Genomic DNA, 20678 nt, shown 5'->3' with positions numbered 1-20678 from the left:
TCAGCAACTACTATATATATGCTAAGGTGGGACCTGGGGTGAAGTAGAAAAGCAATATAGGTGAGCACTTCAGTCTGATGTTACCCAAAACTAAACCCCTTTAAAATGTTTAGACACACCCTACCCACCTAAATGTACTTCCCCAGTAAATATGCATAGTGGAAATCTTTAAGTATTCTAATAATCTATGAGCTTATCTACAATTAATCTTTCCACATAAAACAACTAACCATAAAATTTATAAATATGAGTAGGTAATGCGATAATAAAGACTGTACAAAATGAGTGAAAATACAGGGTTTTTTTTTGGAAGAACATCTCAGTGTGTTACATTATTTTAAAAACAATCTATAAAGATTCTTTGGGACAAATTAAATGGTCTTTATTCCAACTAGAAATCACTCAAACAAACAAAAAAATATCAGTAACATTCCAACATAAAAAAAAAAAACCACTTTAGCTGCGTTTTCTTTTAGATACAGACGTAACCATCTTGTCAGAACAATGACTGGAAATACTGTAATAGATGTGCAAAAAGCAATGTCTTCCACAGTCTCTAGCTTGTGCTAGCAGGATTTTTACAGAAAATTATTGTTGGTCAGAAAATTTTACAGTTCTGTCTTGATCTTGTGCATAAGGTCAATTTGGTCAATCATCTCGTGCTGCCTATTCCAGCGATGGTAAGCCAAAAGCGCAATGTTTTTAGCAGACACAGAGCTCATCTCCATTGCACTTGCAGCCCATTCAATTCCATTGAGGTAGTAAAGACTTTCATGCAGGATCATAGGTGATATTTCCTGAGAGCTTCCATAACGAGGGTATGCCTTCCATTCAATGACCTGTACAGAGTAGTAAGACTTAAATAGGGTCTTTAGCTCATCCTTCTCCAGTGGTTTAGGGGAAAAGACTTTGTAGACTCTGGCCTCATGTGGCTGTTTGCGTCGAAATCCAGTGCTGATGTTGACGGGGCAGATGCTAGAGGCACTGTTGAAGAACAGACTAGCCGTTTCGCTTGTCAGCACACTCGTGAAGGGGAAAAGCTTAGGGTCAGGAAAGCCGAAGTAAGAGCAGTTGAGATAACCATGGACAATTGAGGCCACCATTGTGTGGTAAGACCCAGTTATCTCTGGCAGCTGGAGTTCAAAGCCTAAGAAAGAGATTCCTGAGTTTACGTTTTGCTGGAGAGGAGTGGCTATGATAACTATGTCATAGATGTCTGATGCAATCTCAGTTTGAGTGGTGTAACTGAGCTTGTACTGGTGGGTGTCACCTAGAATGAGCAAAAACAACGTTATAAAAGATGTTATTTCAGCTTAATTCCAGCTTAAACATTTAATTATGAATATGGCCTCTGGTTGTATATTTTGCAATATTTTATATATAAAGCACTTATTTTTATTAACTTATATAACTAAAGGTTGAAAATGTAAACATTTTCTGTACGTTTGTGCACCCCTGAGATCCATTTAAATGCCCTATTCCAATATAACACAAGCAAATATTTAAGGCTTTTTTATTTTGGCCAGATTTTCAATAAATATTCCTTCAAGATGACCAAATATATTTCACAAAAAATGATGGGGAGAAATCTTACTTTACCCAAAAAAGATATTTGCATAAAACTATACCAGACAATGTAAGTTCTATTATTTTCTTTACACTGCTATGGTTAAAAAAAAATAATTGTTACAAACTTACATAACAAGACCTGAAAATCAGTAAATAGAACTTGTTACATAGCTTTAATTAATTATCTTGACCAATCAAACAAATCGCGGCAATGCTGTTGTCTAAAAAACCTCCAAAAACACGTGCATGCACATCAAGATAACCTGTAATGCGGATAAGGAGGTAAACGCAAACAAAGTTTATTGAGAATACTCAGGAGATAATCAACCAATACTTGTAGTGAAGCAGTAATATCCAGTGGTGCGCTCCGGGAGCGCGGTCCACGAAGTTCTGTGGAAGCAGAGACAGTTCGTGTAGAGAATCCACGGATCCGCGCTATGGAAAGCGCAGCGCTGGGCAGCAACGGATAAACGTGGTGCAGACAGTGTGAACATGGAAAACAGCAGGATCGGGGTAATCCGGGGTGCCGTTGAGAGAATGCGGAGTCCGAGAAGAAGAGTATGTAGCGGGACACGTATACGCGATTACACAGACCGCCATGAACCAACACATACGATCATGCACAAACAATAACGGACCGTGAGTGTGTGGAGGTGAGGGGCTTAAATAGGAGATGGGATGAGTGAGTGAATGAGAGTCAGGTGTGTGTGATCAGCATGACTGCGACGAGCTCTGTGCGGGCGGGGCACGCACGGTAGAAGAAGCAGGGTAATGCTTCGGGGAATGCCGCCGCGGAAGAGGGCGTGGCAGGGGGATTCCTGACATAACCGACGTTAAGTGGAAAATTTGCTGTGATCGAGATATTAGGGTTCGAGGACATAAAAAAATCGACATAACCAATTAGAAAATGCTAAGACAAAGCGAGAATTTGGTGGTTCCACTTCAAAAACGGTGACTTAATAGGGTTGGCGAGTTAACCGAGGTCGAGATAAGTGGGTTCGACTGTACTTTTAAATTAATGCCAAAATTTCTATGCAAACTTGTACAATTCCAAATAGAAAAAAGTTGGGATGCTGAGCAAAACGTTAATTAAACCAAATGCAATGATTTGTAAATCTCATAAATCCAAATGTACCTTTTTAAGAAAAAAATACTCCTGCAACAGAGCCATGCTCCTAATATGTAGCATCCCCTCTTCTTTCAACAACAGTCTATAAAACTCTGGCAGCTGATGAGATCAGTTGCTAGAGTTTCGGTAGAGGAATGCTATCTCATTTGCGTTTGATATAGAATTCTACCTGTTCAATGGTCCTGGGTCTTTTTTGTCATATTTTTAATCTCTTGATGTGCCAACTGTTTTTCTATTGTAAAAGGTCTGAACTGCAGGCAGGCCTGTTTAGCACACAGACTCTTTTACTACAATACCATGCTGTTGTAACAGATGTAGTATGTTTAACATTGTCTTGCTGAAATTAGCAAGGCTCCCCCTGAAAAAGAGGTCATCTCGATGGAAGCATATGTTACTCTAAAACCTGTATATACTATTTAACATTAATGGTGCCTACCAGGTGTGAAAGCTGCCCATTCCATAGGCACTAATGCACCCATATTCCATCAGAGATGCAGGCTTTTGAACTGAGTGATGAAGTCAGAGAGTCCTTCTCTTCTTTAGTCCTTTACGCAAGGTGTCCACAGTTTCTTAATAGAATTTTACATTTTTATTTCTCTGACCACAGAACAGTTTTTTTTTCCTTTGCTTCTGTCAATTTTAAATGCTCTTTAACCCAGAGAAGGTGGCGCCATTTCTGGATCATGTTCACATATGGCATATAAGGGAATATTAAACCGCGGCTCGAGTACATTCATCAGCTGACGAAATCCTTCACAATCAATCACACTGCACGGTTGCATATCTTTTGCTATAAACATCCCCAATGCTTTAGTTATGGCTATTGCCCTGTCCGACTTATCACTGAGAGGCTGCTTAAATGCTGCAGACAATAGAAGTTGTTTCCAAACTGGCTCTCTCCTGTTTGTGCTTTTCGACACATTGACATAAAGTCTTGTCAAATAAACTGTCAAATTAGAAGTGTTGCCATTAGCATATTGAATGCATTTTGCACAATGCTTGCACACAGTCGCAGTTCTATCTACTGTTTTATTTCCGTTGTCATCGTAAGTAACATGAAATCCAAAATGTTCCCACACACCGGATTTGAACGAAGCGGGCGCATCCGCCAACTCCGTGCAGCCTTCATTATCTCCTCCACTTGCTCCTCCACTCCACTGCAGCACTCCTTACACAACTTTTACTGTCTATATGTATGTTCACGCGAAACTGTCTGAGGCGAAACTGAGCACTGGGCTACATTGCGCATGCGTCGAACCGTGCGACACACACACGAACCGAACCGAGACAAGCGAACGGAACGGTCCGTTTTTTTTTCATGTACCGTGCCACTAATTTATATATATATATATATATATATATATATATATATATATATATATATATATATATATATATACTTTTTATATACTTTTTTTAGCTTAGCATAAAAAAGTATGATCTGCCATTAAATTATGAATACATTTTTTTTAACATGCTGTTAAATAAATGACACTGAATTATGAAATACGAAAGTACATGTAAATACCTGTTGAATGAAGGGAAATGGAGGTAACTTGTGAATGGATCAGGTTTGCCTTTGCTAGTTTTAGAAGTCCGGAGCACACTAATTTATTTCCTCCTTCCACTGCCCACAGATTTGTCTGTGCCCCAGCTAGTGAAACAGCACCTGAGAAAGTACAGCAGCAAAAATTAAGATTTTTGAAATTTATGTGCTAGAATTCCAAGTAAAATCTGCCATCTGATAGGAGCACAAGTTCAATAAACAAAAGAGAAGAAAGTAAGAAAATAAAAAATATATAAAAAAATCATTCCATAAAGAGATTTATAACTCCTAAACAAAGCTACCATCCCGAAGCGTCAGCACAAGTAAACAGGAAAATATGAACATAATAAACATTTATTGACCACATACAAAATGGGATTTATCTTTAAGTTAAACCTCACTAGGCAAAAGTGAAAAGTGTAATTATGATTGCTTCATGAAACTGTGAGCGAGTAGATGGATGGATGCATAGATTGTCACCTTAGTTTTTATTGAGCTCCACATTTATATTCATTTAAAATAATAAAAATTTTTAGGGAACGTTTTATGTCATGTGGGTATCACTAAATGTAAATCAGCTGTGCTGTACACATGCATGTATATAAACATTACTAAAAATGTTTGGAAATCCAGCTGAAATGTTTTGCTCAGTTAGGCTTATAGTAATATTTACACAAAGACTGATAAATTATGCTGAAAATAAATGTATTCAGTTCATTTCAGTTTTATTTGTATAGTACTTTTACAATGGACATTGTCTGAAAGCAGCTTTACAAAGATGTCTTTGCTACCAACGGTCAATATGTTACCAGCTTTGCCTCATAACCTCAGACTGCATGTGATGTATGTGGGAAACAGTAAATATACCTACCAACAAATGCTGGTATACTGACATTCTGGCCGTAGTTGACCCACATAATTGGAGCAACGACTTCATCAATGAACCGCTGAGACACACCCAACTCCAGTAGAGACTCGGACAGAGAGCGGCGGGTCATGTTGAGAAATCCTGAACCTCCGAGCGAATTCAGTAACTCCTCCACTGAACTGAACGCATAACCATGACCCTGGTATTTATAGATTCTGCACAGAAACAAACAGATCATTGCAGTACAGACTTAATTATCAAGATCTTGATGACACAAGTAAAAAAAACATTTAGCACAACATTCTCCTCTTTATTTAGTAAAGAAACACTCACAGGGCTGAAAGACTGGTTACTTTTTATCACACAACACCCACGCACCCAACATTCCTGTGAGTATTTCCCGGATTTATAAATATTTATATTATATCGTTAGCTTTTTCACTACAACTACCTCAGGTGGTACATATTGTAATGTGCATGATCGTGTATGTGACAAATAAATTTGATTTCTTTATTTACATTTTGCTGATGCAAGTAAGACCCATTTTCATAAATGATAATAATTATTTTAAAAAAAACGAGTGCTGAGAGTCGGGTGCCTGCTTTTCTGGCATGATTCCATCTGAATCTTTAAAAAAATCACCCAGTGAAGAGAGCTACAAATATGTTAAAAAGACATATTAATGGAGAACTAAGATTAGAAGTACAGGAGACCAATGTGAATATACAATATATATTAGCCTATGTGAGTTATTATAAGAGTTCCAAAATATGCATATATAATGTCTGTATAGCTGTTATTGTTAACTAGTCACAGTTTTTGCATTATTAAAACAAATGCTAATAATCCTGTACACTTCATTCATGTCCTACTTTAGTAAACTGTGATACATTAAAAGAAAAGAAAAAAAAAATTCTCCTTAAAACATTACATACACACTGCTTTTTCAAACCACCCTTCTGTACACCATCTGCATCGCTGTTTTTTTTCCACTGCCTTGATTACTGACCCCTGTCATATATTCCATAACAGCTTTTATCAGTGTAATAAATTAATTCAGCTGTTACGTTAACAAGTCGTCAAATGGATCCGTCAAACCAAATGTGGGGGAAAAAGGTTTGAAGTCTTTTTTACATCGAGTTCATGTAAACCTATCTTTCTCACTCACTCTATCTCAGAAACTCGGAAACTTTCCATGATGGCAGCACCAAGTGAGAAATTGGTTTTGGTTGAAAAAAACAACACTGAGAAATGCAGTCTGCGCAAAGTGAGACACCTTACAAAGGAGTACAATTGTTTAACGAAAGCATTTGAAATCTGGGGCAAATAAAGATCACTAAAAGGCTGTTTATATAGCCTCCTTTTGTAAATGAATTCTCAAATTGGTCTAGTGAAATAGCAAAGTTGTGACAGTAGCTGTAACATGAACACATTAACAACAAGTTAATGCGATTTAATGTGCTCATAATAATACATTACTGTTTATATGCTAAAAGCTCCAACAGAGTCTCAAAAGCGCCTTCTATAAGCTTATAGTAACAATAAATATATTTTTTTAAATCTACAATGTATAATTATTGCTGTGGTGTCATTTATTACAAGAAGATATGTATTTAACATTAATGAAAGGAGTCTCTGGCATAAGCCCTTCTTTACAGTTAAACTGCTTGGCAATATATACATATATACATTTTCTCTGCAAAATGTGTATTTTCAACAAAAAGCGAGCATACAGAGAGATATAGACAGATAGAAAGAGAGAAACTCTGCTGAGTCTGCAAGCTTGTTTGCAGGCAATTTTATGCGCACAGCTTAAGGTCCTGCTACAGTCAGGTTGGGGTCTGGACTTTGACTAGGTCAATGTGACACAATAATTCTGTTGTTTTTTTAGACATTCTTTTGCAAATTTGCTGTGTGTTCCAGATCAATGTCCTTGTTGTATGACCAAATTTTGGCCACGCTTTAGATGTCAGACAGATGACCTTATATACGACTCTAGAATACTTTGGTATACAGAAAATGTCATGGCCAACGCAATGACTGCAACTTGCCTTTGGGAGCAAAACAAGCCCAAATCATCACCACTCCACCACTGTGCTTGACATTTGTTATGAGATGTTTGTGCTGATATGCTGTGTTTGGTTTCACCAAACATGGTCCTGTGTATTATAACCAACCATCTCCAATTAGGTCTCATATGTCCAAAGGTCACTGTTCCAGAAGACTTGTGTTTTGTTCAGATGCAACCCTTACAAACACACCATAGTGAAATGTAACTCTTTGTTTTCAACTTGTGAATAAATGGCCTTGTAACCCTTCCCAGATTTACAGGCAACAACAATTGCTTCTCTAAGATCATTGCTGATGCCGTGCAGCTCAGAACAAAGGTGCGTTTTTTCGTTTCCGTTCGGAAATTTCATTGGTCTAATGTTATGACCCTCAGTTTTTTGGCTTGAAGTTTGTGAAACCGGGAAAAACCCAGGAAAAATCCATAAATAAGCCGCTTCGTTGTTTAAGCCGCGGGGTTCAAATTGGGAAAAAGTAGCGGCTTATAGTCCGAAAAATACGGTATATTATTTATATTTTATATATATATATATATATATATATATATATATATATATATATATATATATATATATATTTTTTTTTTAAATGACTTCAGCACATCTGCGGCCACAGGACAGCACTAGTCTCTCACACTGTACTGGTGTGATTTTGGTCCACTCTTCTTCCAGCCTCCTCCACAGTTCGGTGACTGTAGTGGGTTTCTTGGCCATAACTTTGTCGCCAAGGATTTTCCAGAGGTTATCTATTGGGTTGAGATCAGGACTCTGGGCAGGCCATGTCATTATTTCAATGTTTTCAGTTTCAAGGAACTGCTTAACCCGTTTTGCTGTGTGACATGGAGCGTTGTCCTGCATGAACACTGCGTGCTGATTGGGTGATGAACGCATGAAAGGAACCATATGTTGTTGAAGAAGGTTCTGATAAACATTTGCATTCACTCTGACATGTAGCTGTACAAGAGGCCCAACTCCTGCTGCAGAAAACATGCCTCAAACCATGACACTACCTCCTCCACTTTTCACTGACTTCTTTACACACTTTGGGTTCAGTCCTTCTCCAGTTTGTCGCCGAACATAATGTTTCCCATCGGACCCAAATAAATTAAACTTGCTTTCATCACTGAAGTAACTTCTCCTCTGTCCACACAACATGCTCCTCAGCAAAGCTTAGTCTAACCTTTTGATTCTTTCTGCTAATGAGTGGTTTGGTGAACAATTCCAGCTGCATTGTGGAAACGATTGCCCATTGAGATCCTCCGCAGTATCCTGTCCTCTCTTGTATTTGTCTTCCGTGGACGACCAGCCTTCTTGGCGGACTTGAATGAGTTTGTGATGTTGTAAAGATTCAATATTCTTGAAATCACAGATTTGGAACGACCAACTTGTCTTGCTATGGCTGATAGGGTCATCCCTTTGGCCTTCATCTGGACAAACTGCTGCCGGAGACTTTCAGTCACTTTAGAACGGCCCACCATCTTGCAGAGTCAGTGAAACTGGAAGTTAGGCTGCCAGTTAAATAGGGGTTGACAGATAATCAAGGAAATTAGCACCAGGTACCAGATTAACACCAATAACTAGAGGTATCTGAAAGTGTTCTCTAATTTTTAACCAGTGTGTTTTCTGCAAAATAATGTTTTTTTTTTTTTTAAATGCCTTAGTTAATTTGTGGGAAAGGTGTTCTGGTAGCATGGTATAGACAGGACAAAAACTCCCTCAACTGTTGAGCAGTGAAGATGACATTATTTCAGAATTGTTCAATCGTTTATAAATTGTTCTCTAATTTTGATCGCCAGTGTGTGTGTGTGTGTTTGTACACATATACATTTTATATATATATATATATATATATATATATATATATATATATATATATATAAAATCACATGGGCTTTAGATTATTTTATACACCATGCCGTAAGGCATGCTTGGGTTTTTTTAATTAATCATTTATATACCCATTCACCAATTTCACAACTAAGCAAGGCATGCCTATGGACCAGGTTAGCTCTGTCAGATGCTAAATATAGCACAGACTTCTCCCATTAGGGGTCGCCACAGTGGATCGTCCGTATTCATGATCAGCATGTTCGATGTGGCACGTTTTATGCTGGATGCCCTTCCTAACGCAACCCTCCCCATTTATCCGGGCTTGGGACCGACACTAAAAGTGCACTTGCTTGTGCAACCCTAATGTCTGGGTTCAAATATAGCACAGACAATCACCTGGTCAAATAAAATAATCACGTTTCTTTATCATCGCTGTTTGTAACTCATTTACTGCTCATTTTGTGTGTTTTATTGTTTCCTTGTCACTTGATTTTGCAGTCTTTACATTACATTTCTAATATTGGAAGCATTATATTTTTCGAATCCACGTGCTCAAAACTTATCCTTTCTCATTAATTTAATTTCAAGAACGTGTGGTTCAGGTTCATAAAGTCTTTAATAGTTTTCCGCCATTGTGTCCTGTTAATTATAAATATATTTTAAGGCTATTTCAGGCAATTTAGTAGAAAAACTATTATAGTTGTATTGTCCAAAAGCATTCGAACAAGCTTCTCTGCATTTTGAATAAATTAGAGCCAGCCTGCCTTTAGTTGGATGCATGTTCTACCTGCACATTTAGGTTTACCTAAAGTCATTTCATTTCTTTTTTTTTTGTACACATGCCTTTCACCAAATGACAAGCTACAAAATAAAAACTTCTTATTTCACAAGCATTATTATATGATTAAAAACTCAAACCCAATTTATATAGTCATGGGCTTGAAGCTAGTTTGGTTTGCTCTGCTGCTCTTTTCAGAGAATTTCCTCACCTCATGAACTTTTCCATTATCTCCTCGACCCACATTTGCATCCGGATAAAGCTGCTGCCATAACGCCACCACAGGCGGAAGAGGTCCAGCAAGTACCAGTCAGTCTCTTCCAGAATGAACTCCTTACCATTAAAGACGGCCATCTTGCCTGCCACACTCTTTCGATATTTCAGCCCTACCACAGTAAAACAATGGAATATGGATCAGTGTCCTGGACTGGATCAATTAGATTCTACTCAACTCTCATATTCCCGGTCTGCGCATGATTCCTATGAGAGTACATGGTAGAACAGTAACAGACGTCAGAAGAATCTTGACAAAAAAAGGTTATATGATGTTTTTGACACACCTGCATATTGTATGGACATTTTTATGTGAAAGTATAACTAGACTGCTTTGAATTCAGCTAGGTAAAATCATATTGGTGGATCCCTCATATTGTTGTTCATATCCCAGAAAATAAAAAGTAAGCTTTAATGGGCATAATATACACACAATTCACATACTATCATACTTCTATTTACAGTAACTGTTTCACTATAAAAGAAAGCCTTGTTTGTTAAACATTGTGAGAGTTAGGTACACACCCAGCTGCTTCACAAAGTCCTGCATGTGTACGTTGAGGGAATTAATGATGGAGCCGCCAGTTTCGTAGGCTTGGTTGTTAACGGTGACAGTTGCCAGGCGACCGCCGACCTCCTGCTTCTCAAACACGTCAATGCGCACTTCCGGTCCAAAATGCTGCCGCAGGAAGTGCGCTGTCGCTGTTCCGCCGATTCCAGCGCCAACGACAGCTCAAAACACAAATACACATTGTGAGCAAACAGGGATTTAATTGCTATGGCAGATATTTGCAACGGTCAACTAACTTAAGAGTCTGCACCGTCGAGGTGTGTAGAAAGACTCTTTGCGGCGCAATAGAGTGTAAAAAGTGGGAAACCGTTTAGCGCTGAGCCATCGTGTGTAGCTGGCGTTAGTAACAACGCACTAAAGCGCAGTAAGTCAGGCCTACCGATTTTAGAAGGCGGTGTGCCGTCCAGCTGTGCAAACCCTGAATCCCCCAGCGCTGGACCCGCGCATAGTAAAGAGAGAAACCCTACTGAAGTGTAGAGCAGCATGGCGCTAGATATGTTCAGGCAGTAGAACAGGAACAGCTGACGTCCATTACTGAAGCACAGCCTCACAGGAAAATTTCATCCAGAAACTACACTGAAATCCACGGACCGCAGTGCACAAGCTAAAATGTCGGAGATGAATGATCGTGTTTCCAGAACGTTTCACTTCATCGGAAGCGAAGCAGCCTGCCAATTCTGTCCGATGTGTCAAAGTCACGTGCTTCCGCTGACCGTAGCGTCATGACGTAATGCTTCCAAATATTTTGTCACTTTTTCTTTCCCGCAGCATTTCATCTGTCCTTTGCGTACAGCAGCATTACACCTACTACACCCACCTGACTGGAGAATATATATATATATATATATATATATATATATATATATATATATATATATATATATATATATAAAACGCGTTTCTTAGAAAAAAAAAATCCTTCCTTGTACATATAAAGTGGTGTATATTTTAAATGTAATTCTCCACCTGCCTAACAGTTTTAAACCTTTTTATCACCATTGATTTAGTTTTTACTTAGTTAATACTTCAGGGCCACTGCTGAGTTAAAAATACAAAACCTAATCCAGTAACTAGTATAGTCTAGTGTAGCAGGCTCTACAACAAAAGAAGGAATGTGTGTGTGTGTGTGTGTGTGTGTGTGCGCGTGCGCGCGTGCGTGGCCGCATGCGTGCATGTCAATCTGCTGTTCAGATTAAGCAATATTTTGCACATATTTGTTTTCAAGCACACAAAAGGGTCAGATGTTATGCGCATGTTCACTTCCTGTTTTTGCGTCTGTAACTTCAGGTCATTTGCAGTGTAACGATAGTGTGACTCGCTTCCTATATCATGTGAGTTAAGCAGTGTTTATGTGGGTCAAGTTTTTGTGGAGGTTATCTGTGTGCAAGTGGAGGAACACTTTATGATCCTCCTGTGGAAATACAGACCCGTAATGAGATGAGCTGCACAAATAACAGTGACGTGTGTTGAAGTGAGAGAAGTGCAGCCAGGAGAGGTAGATAAAACCCTAACCCTAGATAAATATGAAATGGCAAATAACAGTATACATTTTTAAACAAGTTTTATTTCTGATCTGTGCTCTTCTGGTCGTTTTTATTGTCACAATCACTGGCTGTAATTCCCTGTCCCTCCTCGGATTGCGCAATCCCATTCAAACTCATTTGAGCGCGCGGATTAGGCGCGTGCCCGTGACTATTTATGAGAATATCACCAATAAACTGTTTGTAGACCTCTTATAGTCTAACATCTAGCATACCGGTGTAAAATATATTCAGGCCTACTTCTAGCGATAAAACTGCATCAAAAAGTAGCATGAAAGGCAGCCATTACCCCTGCCACATGAGGGCGTGCGAGAGCCCGAGTACTGTTTGTATAACACTAATAACGTTGCCTAATAATAGCAAGTTAATGAGAATGTAATAATTTCATTTCAGTGGTGTTCATATAAGTGTATAAATATGTCTCTGTCTAGTGCCTTGCCCGCTCTAGACCAGGTTGAAGTGTTTTAAAACCTTTTGCATTGTATTTGGATACACGCGCGCGCAAACACTCTCCTCAAGCGCTGGTTTTGCATGTAAACTCCAATATTGATTTGTATCAAAAATTCAACAAGGTTCGGTCCTTCAGTGTATAAATTATAACCGATCAGTTAAAAATGAACTAAAGATCAAAGATGAAAAACAGCAGACTACGACGGTTACAGCAGGCGAAGGCTCGTGGTGCTTCAGGATTTCCCCGTCACAAGCCGCGGAGTTTACAGAGCGGAAATGGTGTATTGACTCTTCACCGCCGTTTCCTCCTGTTTCCAGCGGTTAGGGGTTTTCTCAAACACCGCGTCGCCTTACAGCGAGCTTATATATGTGGCAGGAGGAGGAGGTGGTACTGACACGACCTGGTTGTTATTTGCGTGTTCACTTCGAGCTGTCACACACACACACACACACACACACACACACACACACACACACACTATATCTAAAAGCCCGTGTCGCCGAACAACGCGGCTCCGTCTTACATTAGCAGCCCGCGCGCGTGTTATGGATTAAACGGGAATTTCCAGCGAGGTCCGCGGGTGCGCGCGCGCGTGCAGGCATGCAAGTTTGCGTATATGCAAATGAGCGCCCGCTTTATATATGCCGAAACAGGCTTGATCCAGAGGAGTAGGCGGCTCAGTGTACGCCTTTTATATTATTTATCAAGTGCACTTATGATTCAGCATTCTGAGCCTGCTTTTCCTGGAATGACTCACCGGAGCCTTTATAGGAGGAAAAAAAAGCAAAAGACGAGGTGAGAACGACAGAGGGAGAGATAAAAGACATTTCGAGATGGTTAGTGTGCATTAGGATGAGCGTCTTTATTAGGGACTTTGCACGTGTTTTTTTTGTGTTAAGGTCAAATCTGGGTGTGATGCTTGAGATCCAAGCCCTTCTATCACACTCAACAGGGCCTGGATGATTTTTTTAAATTCTACTTTTGTTTAAATAAATATGATTTCTCATAACTATTATATTTATCACTTTAAACTGAATTACTTTTGTTTAACAAACATGCTGTGTACAGTTTTTCTTATTACACACAGCCCATGATGTGGATTGTCTTTTTATTACAACCAGTGTTATAACATTAAAAATTTATTCTATAGTAGATATATATTTCAAATGTTATATAATCTGTTTTAAAACCGTCATGTACATAGGAAGGCAAGTCAAGAGCAGTGTGACTGGATGCAGAATTGAACAGTTCATGAAATCAAAATGCAAACAACAAGGGTGTAGCTGCATTGAGTTTTAATTAGAAATTATTTTTTTAACTTATAAGGAAATGTTTCAGCCCAGATTTTCTCAAGGTTCCTTTTCCTTAGCCGTTTGTCTGTTACCTTTTTCAAACGCCTTTTTTATTTTAGATTTTCTTATACAACCATGTTTATTGTCTTTCTTATCAGGTAGGTCTTTAGGATGCGACGAATTGTCTAATATTATCCTTTTGATAATTTGGTCATTGTTATATCTCTAAAAGTTAATTTGGTTAGGTCATGTAACATTTATAACTACAAATAACACCTATGAGGTATTTTTATTTTAGACATTTTGCAGTAACTCTTCTCACATAGTATGCACTTTCTATTTAGAGTTAACTTTAGACACTGATTCCTGAATAAAATCTGTTTTAGGTCTTTTAAAAAGTAAAAATAGTTTCACATAGCAGCAGTTATTGTTGAACTTAGACATTTGTATATGCAGGAAGTGTAACATAAATCATGCACAGTTACAGATGAGGAACAAGGAAATAAAGAAAAATTCCCAAAGACAGAACAACAACAGGCGGTTTCTTAACAACATATGTCAATTATAAGAATAATAGTAATAATAAATAATATATACTAATGCATTATTTTATTTATGCATTTTTTTTTGCATTAGGACAAATATTTGGTGTACATTTTGCACTGCTTTGAACTGAGGTTTTGGCTTTGAGAACTGAATTCCAAGGGTGTTCAATTAGCATTCAGCCCACGGAGTTCAGTTCTTAAGCTTGGATGCTCCAAATAACATGGATGGATATAAAACAGCTGCAGAGAACCCTCCAGTGTCATGTCATTGATAAACAAACTGAGGTAATGATTTAAAGAATTATTTGCTTTTCATGTCTTTAGTATGTGTAATAAACAAAATTATTACATTCTGAAGTGGTTTGGGTTAAAATGCATTTTCATAAGCTAGTAAGATATAGATGTATATACATTTGTGTAATAATCATTGTGCCTTTTTTCCTGTTGTCGGGTACAGAAGAATACAACTAGGACATTTATTACCTCATCAGGTAGTACTTTTGTTGATGTAAAATAGAATATTTATGATATTTAACAATTATTTTACAAATGTTTATGAGTACATTTTTTTAAATGGCTTGAATAGAAATTATGCCACAAATGGTCTTTACAAGCTTTTTGTGTTACCAAAATGATTAACTGTGATGAATGATTTTTCATAAGCAGCTTTTAATAATCAGGCTTGAACACTAGACAAACTTTTCAACTTTTACAATAAATTGAAAGGTAAATGAAGAAAACGATGTGCATAGGCAAATTTTATTAATTAGAAATGCATGGGTTTTTTTTGTCTTTAAATGCAATGTATTATGTATATTGTGTTGTTATTCATGTTTATAAGAACTTTATTATCTGAAAACCTACAAGGAAAGTTAAATACGGAAATGGAAACTTCATGAAGATGTAATAGTGCATTACTATGGCTAATTGGTATTTATGTAACATCGGTATTTATAAATAAGCATTGTATGTTGTGTTTAGGCTTATGAAGATATTCAGAGCATTTGACCTATATTACCTAAATGTATATACTGCCTGTTCAACTTTATCTTACTGATTGATTGTTTGGAAGTAACTTATTTAGTGTCTTTAACATATGTTTTTTTATGTTACACTATATAGAAATTTTACTGTAAATAAAATTGTATATAAAATCTGTCTTTTTCTGATTTCACACCATATGGAGCCCCCCAAAGGAATGGTCATAAAAAATGTTGTTTTTAGCTGTTCATTGGTTCTGAAATTTTTTGAGGCATATAGTTGACATATTTAACATACGTGTGTGTGTGTGTCTATATGTCTATAGTTACATCTACCACATATATTGTTTCTGTGCATATATAATTACTAATTCTGGTGCTAAATACTGACTAATTACTGACACCATTTCTTTGCATCAGTAGAGAGATAGATGGTTATAAGACCTCCTCTGACTAGATATAGTATTATATGGTTAGTGGAGTATTGTCGGCATTGTGTGCACAAACAGATCGGTAAACCATGTCATAACTCTTTATACTCCTCCATCAATATACTTACAGATCAGATAACACTAAATCAGCCATGCCTCATGCTGTTAACGATTAACATGGCAACCTGTATTCTTGATCAATTTTTTGGTCACAGAATATAATAAACAGTTTTAATATTATTTATACAGTTTGTACAATTTCTTCACAGATACTGTGACACTCCATTTTTCACTGAGCCAGTTGTGCAGACGAAATCAAAAGTTTAGGACTATAAATGTGAGTAAATGTGTCTTATATAATGTACATTATGTAACATTTAGTAACCCCAGTAACCTACTAGAAATATTACAATTGCATTACAATTGCATCAAGACCATAAATCTGTAATTGATATTTTACAAAAAAAACAACTGCCCCATATCCCAATTTAATTCTGTTGCAATTGACAGTCAATCTGTGCTTGACCTATTGGTTGTGCTGTATACATGACTGGAGTGCTCCCTCTAAGCAAGAATGTTTTATTTTTTTTTTAGAAAGAGGAAATAAAACTCATCATGATTTGTTCCTGCTCATAAATGACCTCATTAGGCATTTGCATGCTGAGTTGATTTGAATATACAGTAAGACAGAAATGGTGGATGCATTTTATGAAGTTGCACAGTTGTTTGTTTATATGCAATTGTTTTAGGTCTAGAGCTCTTGGATTAAAATGTGCAATATTCCAGCATTGAAGCACTAGTATCTTTGCATATGGATGTTCTGTAGACAATTCCTATCCCTGTCTATACATGTTTTTTGCTACCTCAACTAGCTTTTCTCAATTCAGATAAGCAACAGCCCTAATCCATGGTTCTCCAGTACTTTTATGCTTCTTTTTTGATTTTGGAATAAATTTGACTCTAGAATACCTTGGTATACATCTTAAACTCAATGACTGCAAGGTGCCCAGCTACTGTAATTGCAAAACATCTCAAATCATCACCCCTCCATCACAGTACTTGACAGTTTGTATGAGGTGTTTGTGCTGATATGCTCCGTTTAGTTTTACCAAAACATTCACTGCACTGTTCTGTCCTCAACATTAACCTAGCTTGAGTCCATGGTCAACTAAAGCTCCTGTTTAATAACAACAATGAAAGAATTATATCTCAGTATATCTATTTACTTAAGACAGCTGTAATAGGAAAAAAATTTAATTTAATTTAATATAACACACAGGCACACTCAACACCCAACTGACTGAAATATAAGCAAACTGAAAAGACCAGTTATTGAAGATATAAATATAAAATATAAGCATTGTAGGCCCATATGATACTATCCGTTATATCACCAATAACAATGAAGTTAGTAGAGATTAAATGCTGTTTTTGCAAGACAGTAGGTTTACACAAACTTTACCAATACTTGTCAGTAGAGAAAGAGCAACACGAGCAAAAATAATTACTTGAATTCAAAATAACCAGAATCCAGTACAGTATATAATGATATACAGTGGAACCCACTTATCTAACAACCCTATTAAGTCGACATTTTTGAAGTGGAACCGCCAAATTCTTGCTTTGTCTAAGCATTTTTTTATCGGTTATGTCGACTTTTCCATGTCACTGAACCCTGATATCTCGAGCACAAGGGGGGAAAAAATTGCCTATTAACGTTGTTTATCTCGGTGCAGCCGCAGAAGAACTCGCGAAAGTGGCGGAAAAATCAAGGCTTACAGATACTACAGGTGTTGTATTGTATACTGGTGAATCTCTGCTGTTAGTTAGTGCTAGTGTTCGTAGTGTTAGTAGCCGTTGAGAGAGTGCCGGTGGGAAGACACGTACCGGGATACGCATGAGCGATAACAACGACCGCCGTGAACCAACATATACCAACAATAACGGACGGTGAGAGTGTGGAAGTTTAAATAGGAGCTGGTGATGATGATAAACGAGCACCATATGTGCACGATTGAAGCCGGGAGCTTCAGAGAAACCGGCTGAGAAAGCACCTGCTACGCCAAAGGGGGCCGAAGGGGGCGTGGCAGGTGGATTCCTGACAGATAAACATGTACTGTATGTATTTTTATAACATGCCTTCATCAAACAAATCGTGGCAACGCTGTTGTGTAAAAAAACCCTCTAAAAACACGTGCATGCACATTCTCATTTATCAACGCACATCATGTACATAAAGAAATTTCAAGCACGTTAATATATTGCCGCCATATTGATTTTCGTTTATCTCGATCATCGGTTATCTCGATGCTTTTTGGCGACCCCCTAGGACATCGACATAACCGGGTTCCACTGTAATTGTTTAAAAAGTACTTTTAATACAATGGAGATTGTGTGAATTTCTACAAAATTAAAGTCCTGCAGCCAGAGACATGAATTCAGTAAATAAGTATTTAGTTCATTCACATGTGAATTTAAATAGACAAAGGCTACAAGATAGGAATAAATGCCCCAAATCAAATGTTTGTTTCTTTAAATGTGGTATGTATTTGTTACATGCATGGCTGTGTAAACAGCAAAAAAAAAAAAAAAAAAACAACACACTGAATCTAACACTTTTATTTGGTACATAAATTTGGTACATATACGTATATGTAACAGTGTGAAATCTGTCTGAACAGGAATATCTGAATTCATTGACATTTTGCATCAGTCTGACTCAGAAAGATGAAAGAATATCTGAAAAATAATTCCAGTGGAGGTAGAAACAAGGTCCTGTTTACCTTTTCCTAAAACTATAATGCAAGATAATAGGTCCTTACAATGTCACAATAAAAACAAAAATGTGTCTGTAAAATTAGATTTGCTTTTATCACAAATAAAAAAATTAAATAAAAAAAAACAATGTAAAGGAAATCCTTTCAATTCTAAAATTTCATCCATAAACACCTGTTATGCCATTTCTTGTGTTACCGTAAATATCTTAAAAAGAAGTTTATTCCTAAAGGCTTAATGACGGTAAAAAAAAAAAAAAAAACGGTTTCTCCTGCTTGAACATGTCTTAACAGGCCAATATTTAAATAACCAGGAGTGGCTAACAGAGAAACAGAATAGGAATTAATAATGTCAGAATAACAAGAAATAATATAAAACTATCTTCTTCTTCTTTCGGCTTCTCCCATTAAGTATCACCACAGCAGATCATCCGTCTCCATACCCCCTGTCCTCTACATCTGCCTCTTTCAACCCAACTACCTGCATGTCTTCCCTCACCACATCCATAAACCTCCTCCTTGGCCTTCCTCTTCTCCTCCTTCCTGGTGGCTCCATTCTCAGCATTCTCCTACCGATATACCCCATGTCCCTCCTCTGCACATGTCTCACCACAGTCCTATAAACTTTCCCTTTCATTCTTGCAGATACCCTTCTATCACAAATCACTTCTGCCAAGCTTCACCTTCAGTGTTCTGTATTGTTTAAAGACTATAATCACACTCTTGATATCACCCAAATGAGGATGGGTTCCCCTTTTAAGTCTGGTTTCTTTCAAGGTTTCTTGCTCATAACATATAAGGGAGTTTTTCCTTGCCACAGTCTTTATGGCTTGCTCATCAGGGATAAATAAACATTGTTCACCTTTACTCTTATATTCTGTAAAGCTGCTTTGAGACAATGTCTGTTGTGGTAAGCGCTATATAAATAAACTTGACTTGACTTCTCCACCCACTCTACCTTGGCTGCACTCTTGTCGTCACTTCTCTAACACATTCACCATTACTTTGCACTGTTGAACCCAGGTACCTGAACTCCACCACCTTCTCCACCTCTTCTCCCTGCAACCACACCACTCCACTGCCCTTCCTCTCATTCATACACATGTACTCTGTCTTACTCCTACTGACTTTCATTCTCCTTATTTTTAGCGCATACCTCCACCTCTCCAGGATCATCTTAACCTGCTCCCTACTTTCACCATAAATAACAATATCATCCACAAACATCATAGTCCACTGAGACTTCTGTCTGACCTCATCTGTCAACCTGTCCATGACCACTGCAAACAGGAAAGGGCTCAGAGCCAATCCTTGATGCAGTCCAACCTCCACCTTGAACCAGTCTGTCGTTCCTACTGCACACGTCACTGCTTTCACACTGTCCTCATACATGTCCTGCACCACCCTCATGTACTTCTCTGACACACCTGACTTCCTCATACAAAACCACAAACTCCTCTCTTGGCACCCTGTCGTATGTTCTCTAAATCCACAAACACACAATGCAACTTCTTCTGACCTTCTCTGTACTTCTACATCAACATTCTCAAAGCAAAATAATATAGAACTATAAAGAAATAAAAATAAAAACTGAAAATTTGTATGACTAGCTAAATTACAAAACTAACAACACTTTAATTTAATGTTTTTAAAACCAATATAGTAATTGGTATAATAAAATGCAAATCAAAATCAAATTATTCAGTTGGATCTTACATAAGGGATGGTGAGCTAATTGACCTCAGAAACTTTGTACACAAAATAAGAAGGCCCAAGTCGCAACTAAAATGAATGGCCAAGAAACATCAACAATGTAAAAGCAAAATGTAAATAAAATTTTAAAAACGTAGCCATATTCATGTCGCAAAATGTCCTTTGCAAATGTGTGCTTGTTAATTAGTGTGATCTGTTCACACTAGTGTTAGATATAGTCCTGGTTGTAAACATGGTGTGAACAGACTCATTTGGTAAAAGTAGATTTGGGCCATTTGGGACTGCTTGTGTGAACATGCCGTACTAAATCCATGCCCCAT

General features: G+C 37.6%; 2 protein-coding genes across 4 annotated transcripts in view; one reads left to right on the top strand and one right to left on the bottom strand.

Annotated features, from left to right (window-relative positions):
- Positions 1-366: 366 nt before the first annotated feature.
- Positions 367-11443, bottom strand: LOC124398200 (prenylcysteine oxidase-like). Its single transcript, XM_046868282.1, has 6 exons — positions 11011-11443; positions 10586-10792; positions 9999-10173; positions 5116-5327; positions 4227-4367; positions 367-1270 (listed from the first exon to the last, which is right to left on the bottom strand). The coding sequence occupies exons 1-6, from the start codon at positions 11114-11116 to the stop codon at positions 609-611; spliced, it is 1503 nt and encodes a 500-aa protein (XP_046724238.1). The 5' UTR covers positions 11117-11443; the 3' UTR covers positions 367-608.
- Positions 11444-13124: 1681 nt separating this feature from the next.
- ppp2r2bb (protein phosphatase 2, regulatory subunit B, beta b) overlaps positions 13125-20678 on the top strand; it is a 64375-nt gene continuing 56821 nt past the window's right edge. Inside the window, exons 1-3 of one of the 3 annotated variants that reach the window (XM_046867119.1) lie at positions 13125-13418; positions 14552-14745; positions 16141-16208. The gene's annotated coding sequence lies outside the window, so the exon portion shown is untranslated. Of the gene's footprint in view, positions 14746-16140; positions 16209-20678 lie in introns of all 3 variants that reach the window. The other 2 variants (XM_046867120.1, XM_046867122.1) reach the window with 2 other exon arrangements.

This window comes from Silurus meridionalis, chromosome 15, assembly GCF_014805685.1.
Source record: "Silurus meridionalis isolate SWU-2019-XX chromosome 15, ASM1480568v1, whole genome shotgun sequence".
In the NCBI taxonomy this organism is placed as follows: Eukaryota; Metazoa; Chordata; class Actinopteri; order Siluriformes; family Siluridae; genus Silurus; species Silurus meridionalis.
The sequence above is the reverse complement of the archived record's forward strand: the minus strand, read 5'-3'. Positions and strand labels throughout refer to the sequence as shown.

What these genes read in the sequence shown, in the direction of transcription:
- LOC124398200 (XM_046868282.1), bottom strand. Translation starts at nt 11,116, where the DNA reads ATGCTGCTCTACACTTCAGTAGGGTTTCTCTCTTTACTATGCGCGGGT. An exon ending in CACACCGCCTTCTAAAATCG is followed by an intron (nt 10,793 to 11,010) that starts GTAGGCCTGACT and finishes TTGTGTTTTGAG; the next exon opens with CTGTCGTTGGCGCTGGAATC. An exon ending in GGACTTTGTGAAGCAGCTGG is followed by an intron (nt 10,174 to 10,585) that starts GTGTGTACCTAA and finishes TTACTGTGGTAG; the next exon opens with GGCTGAAATATCGAAAGAGT.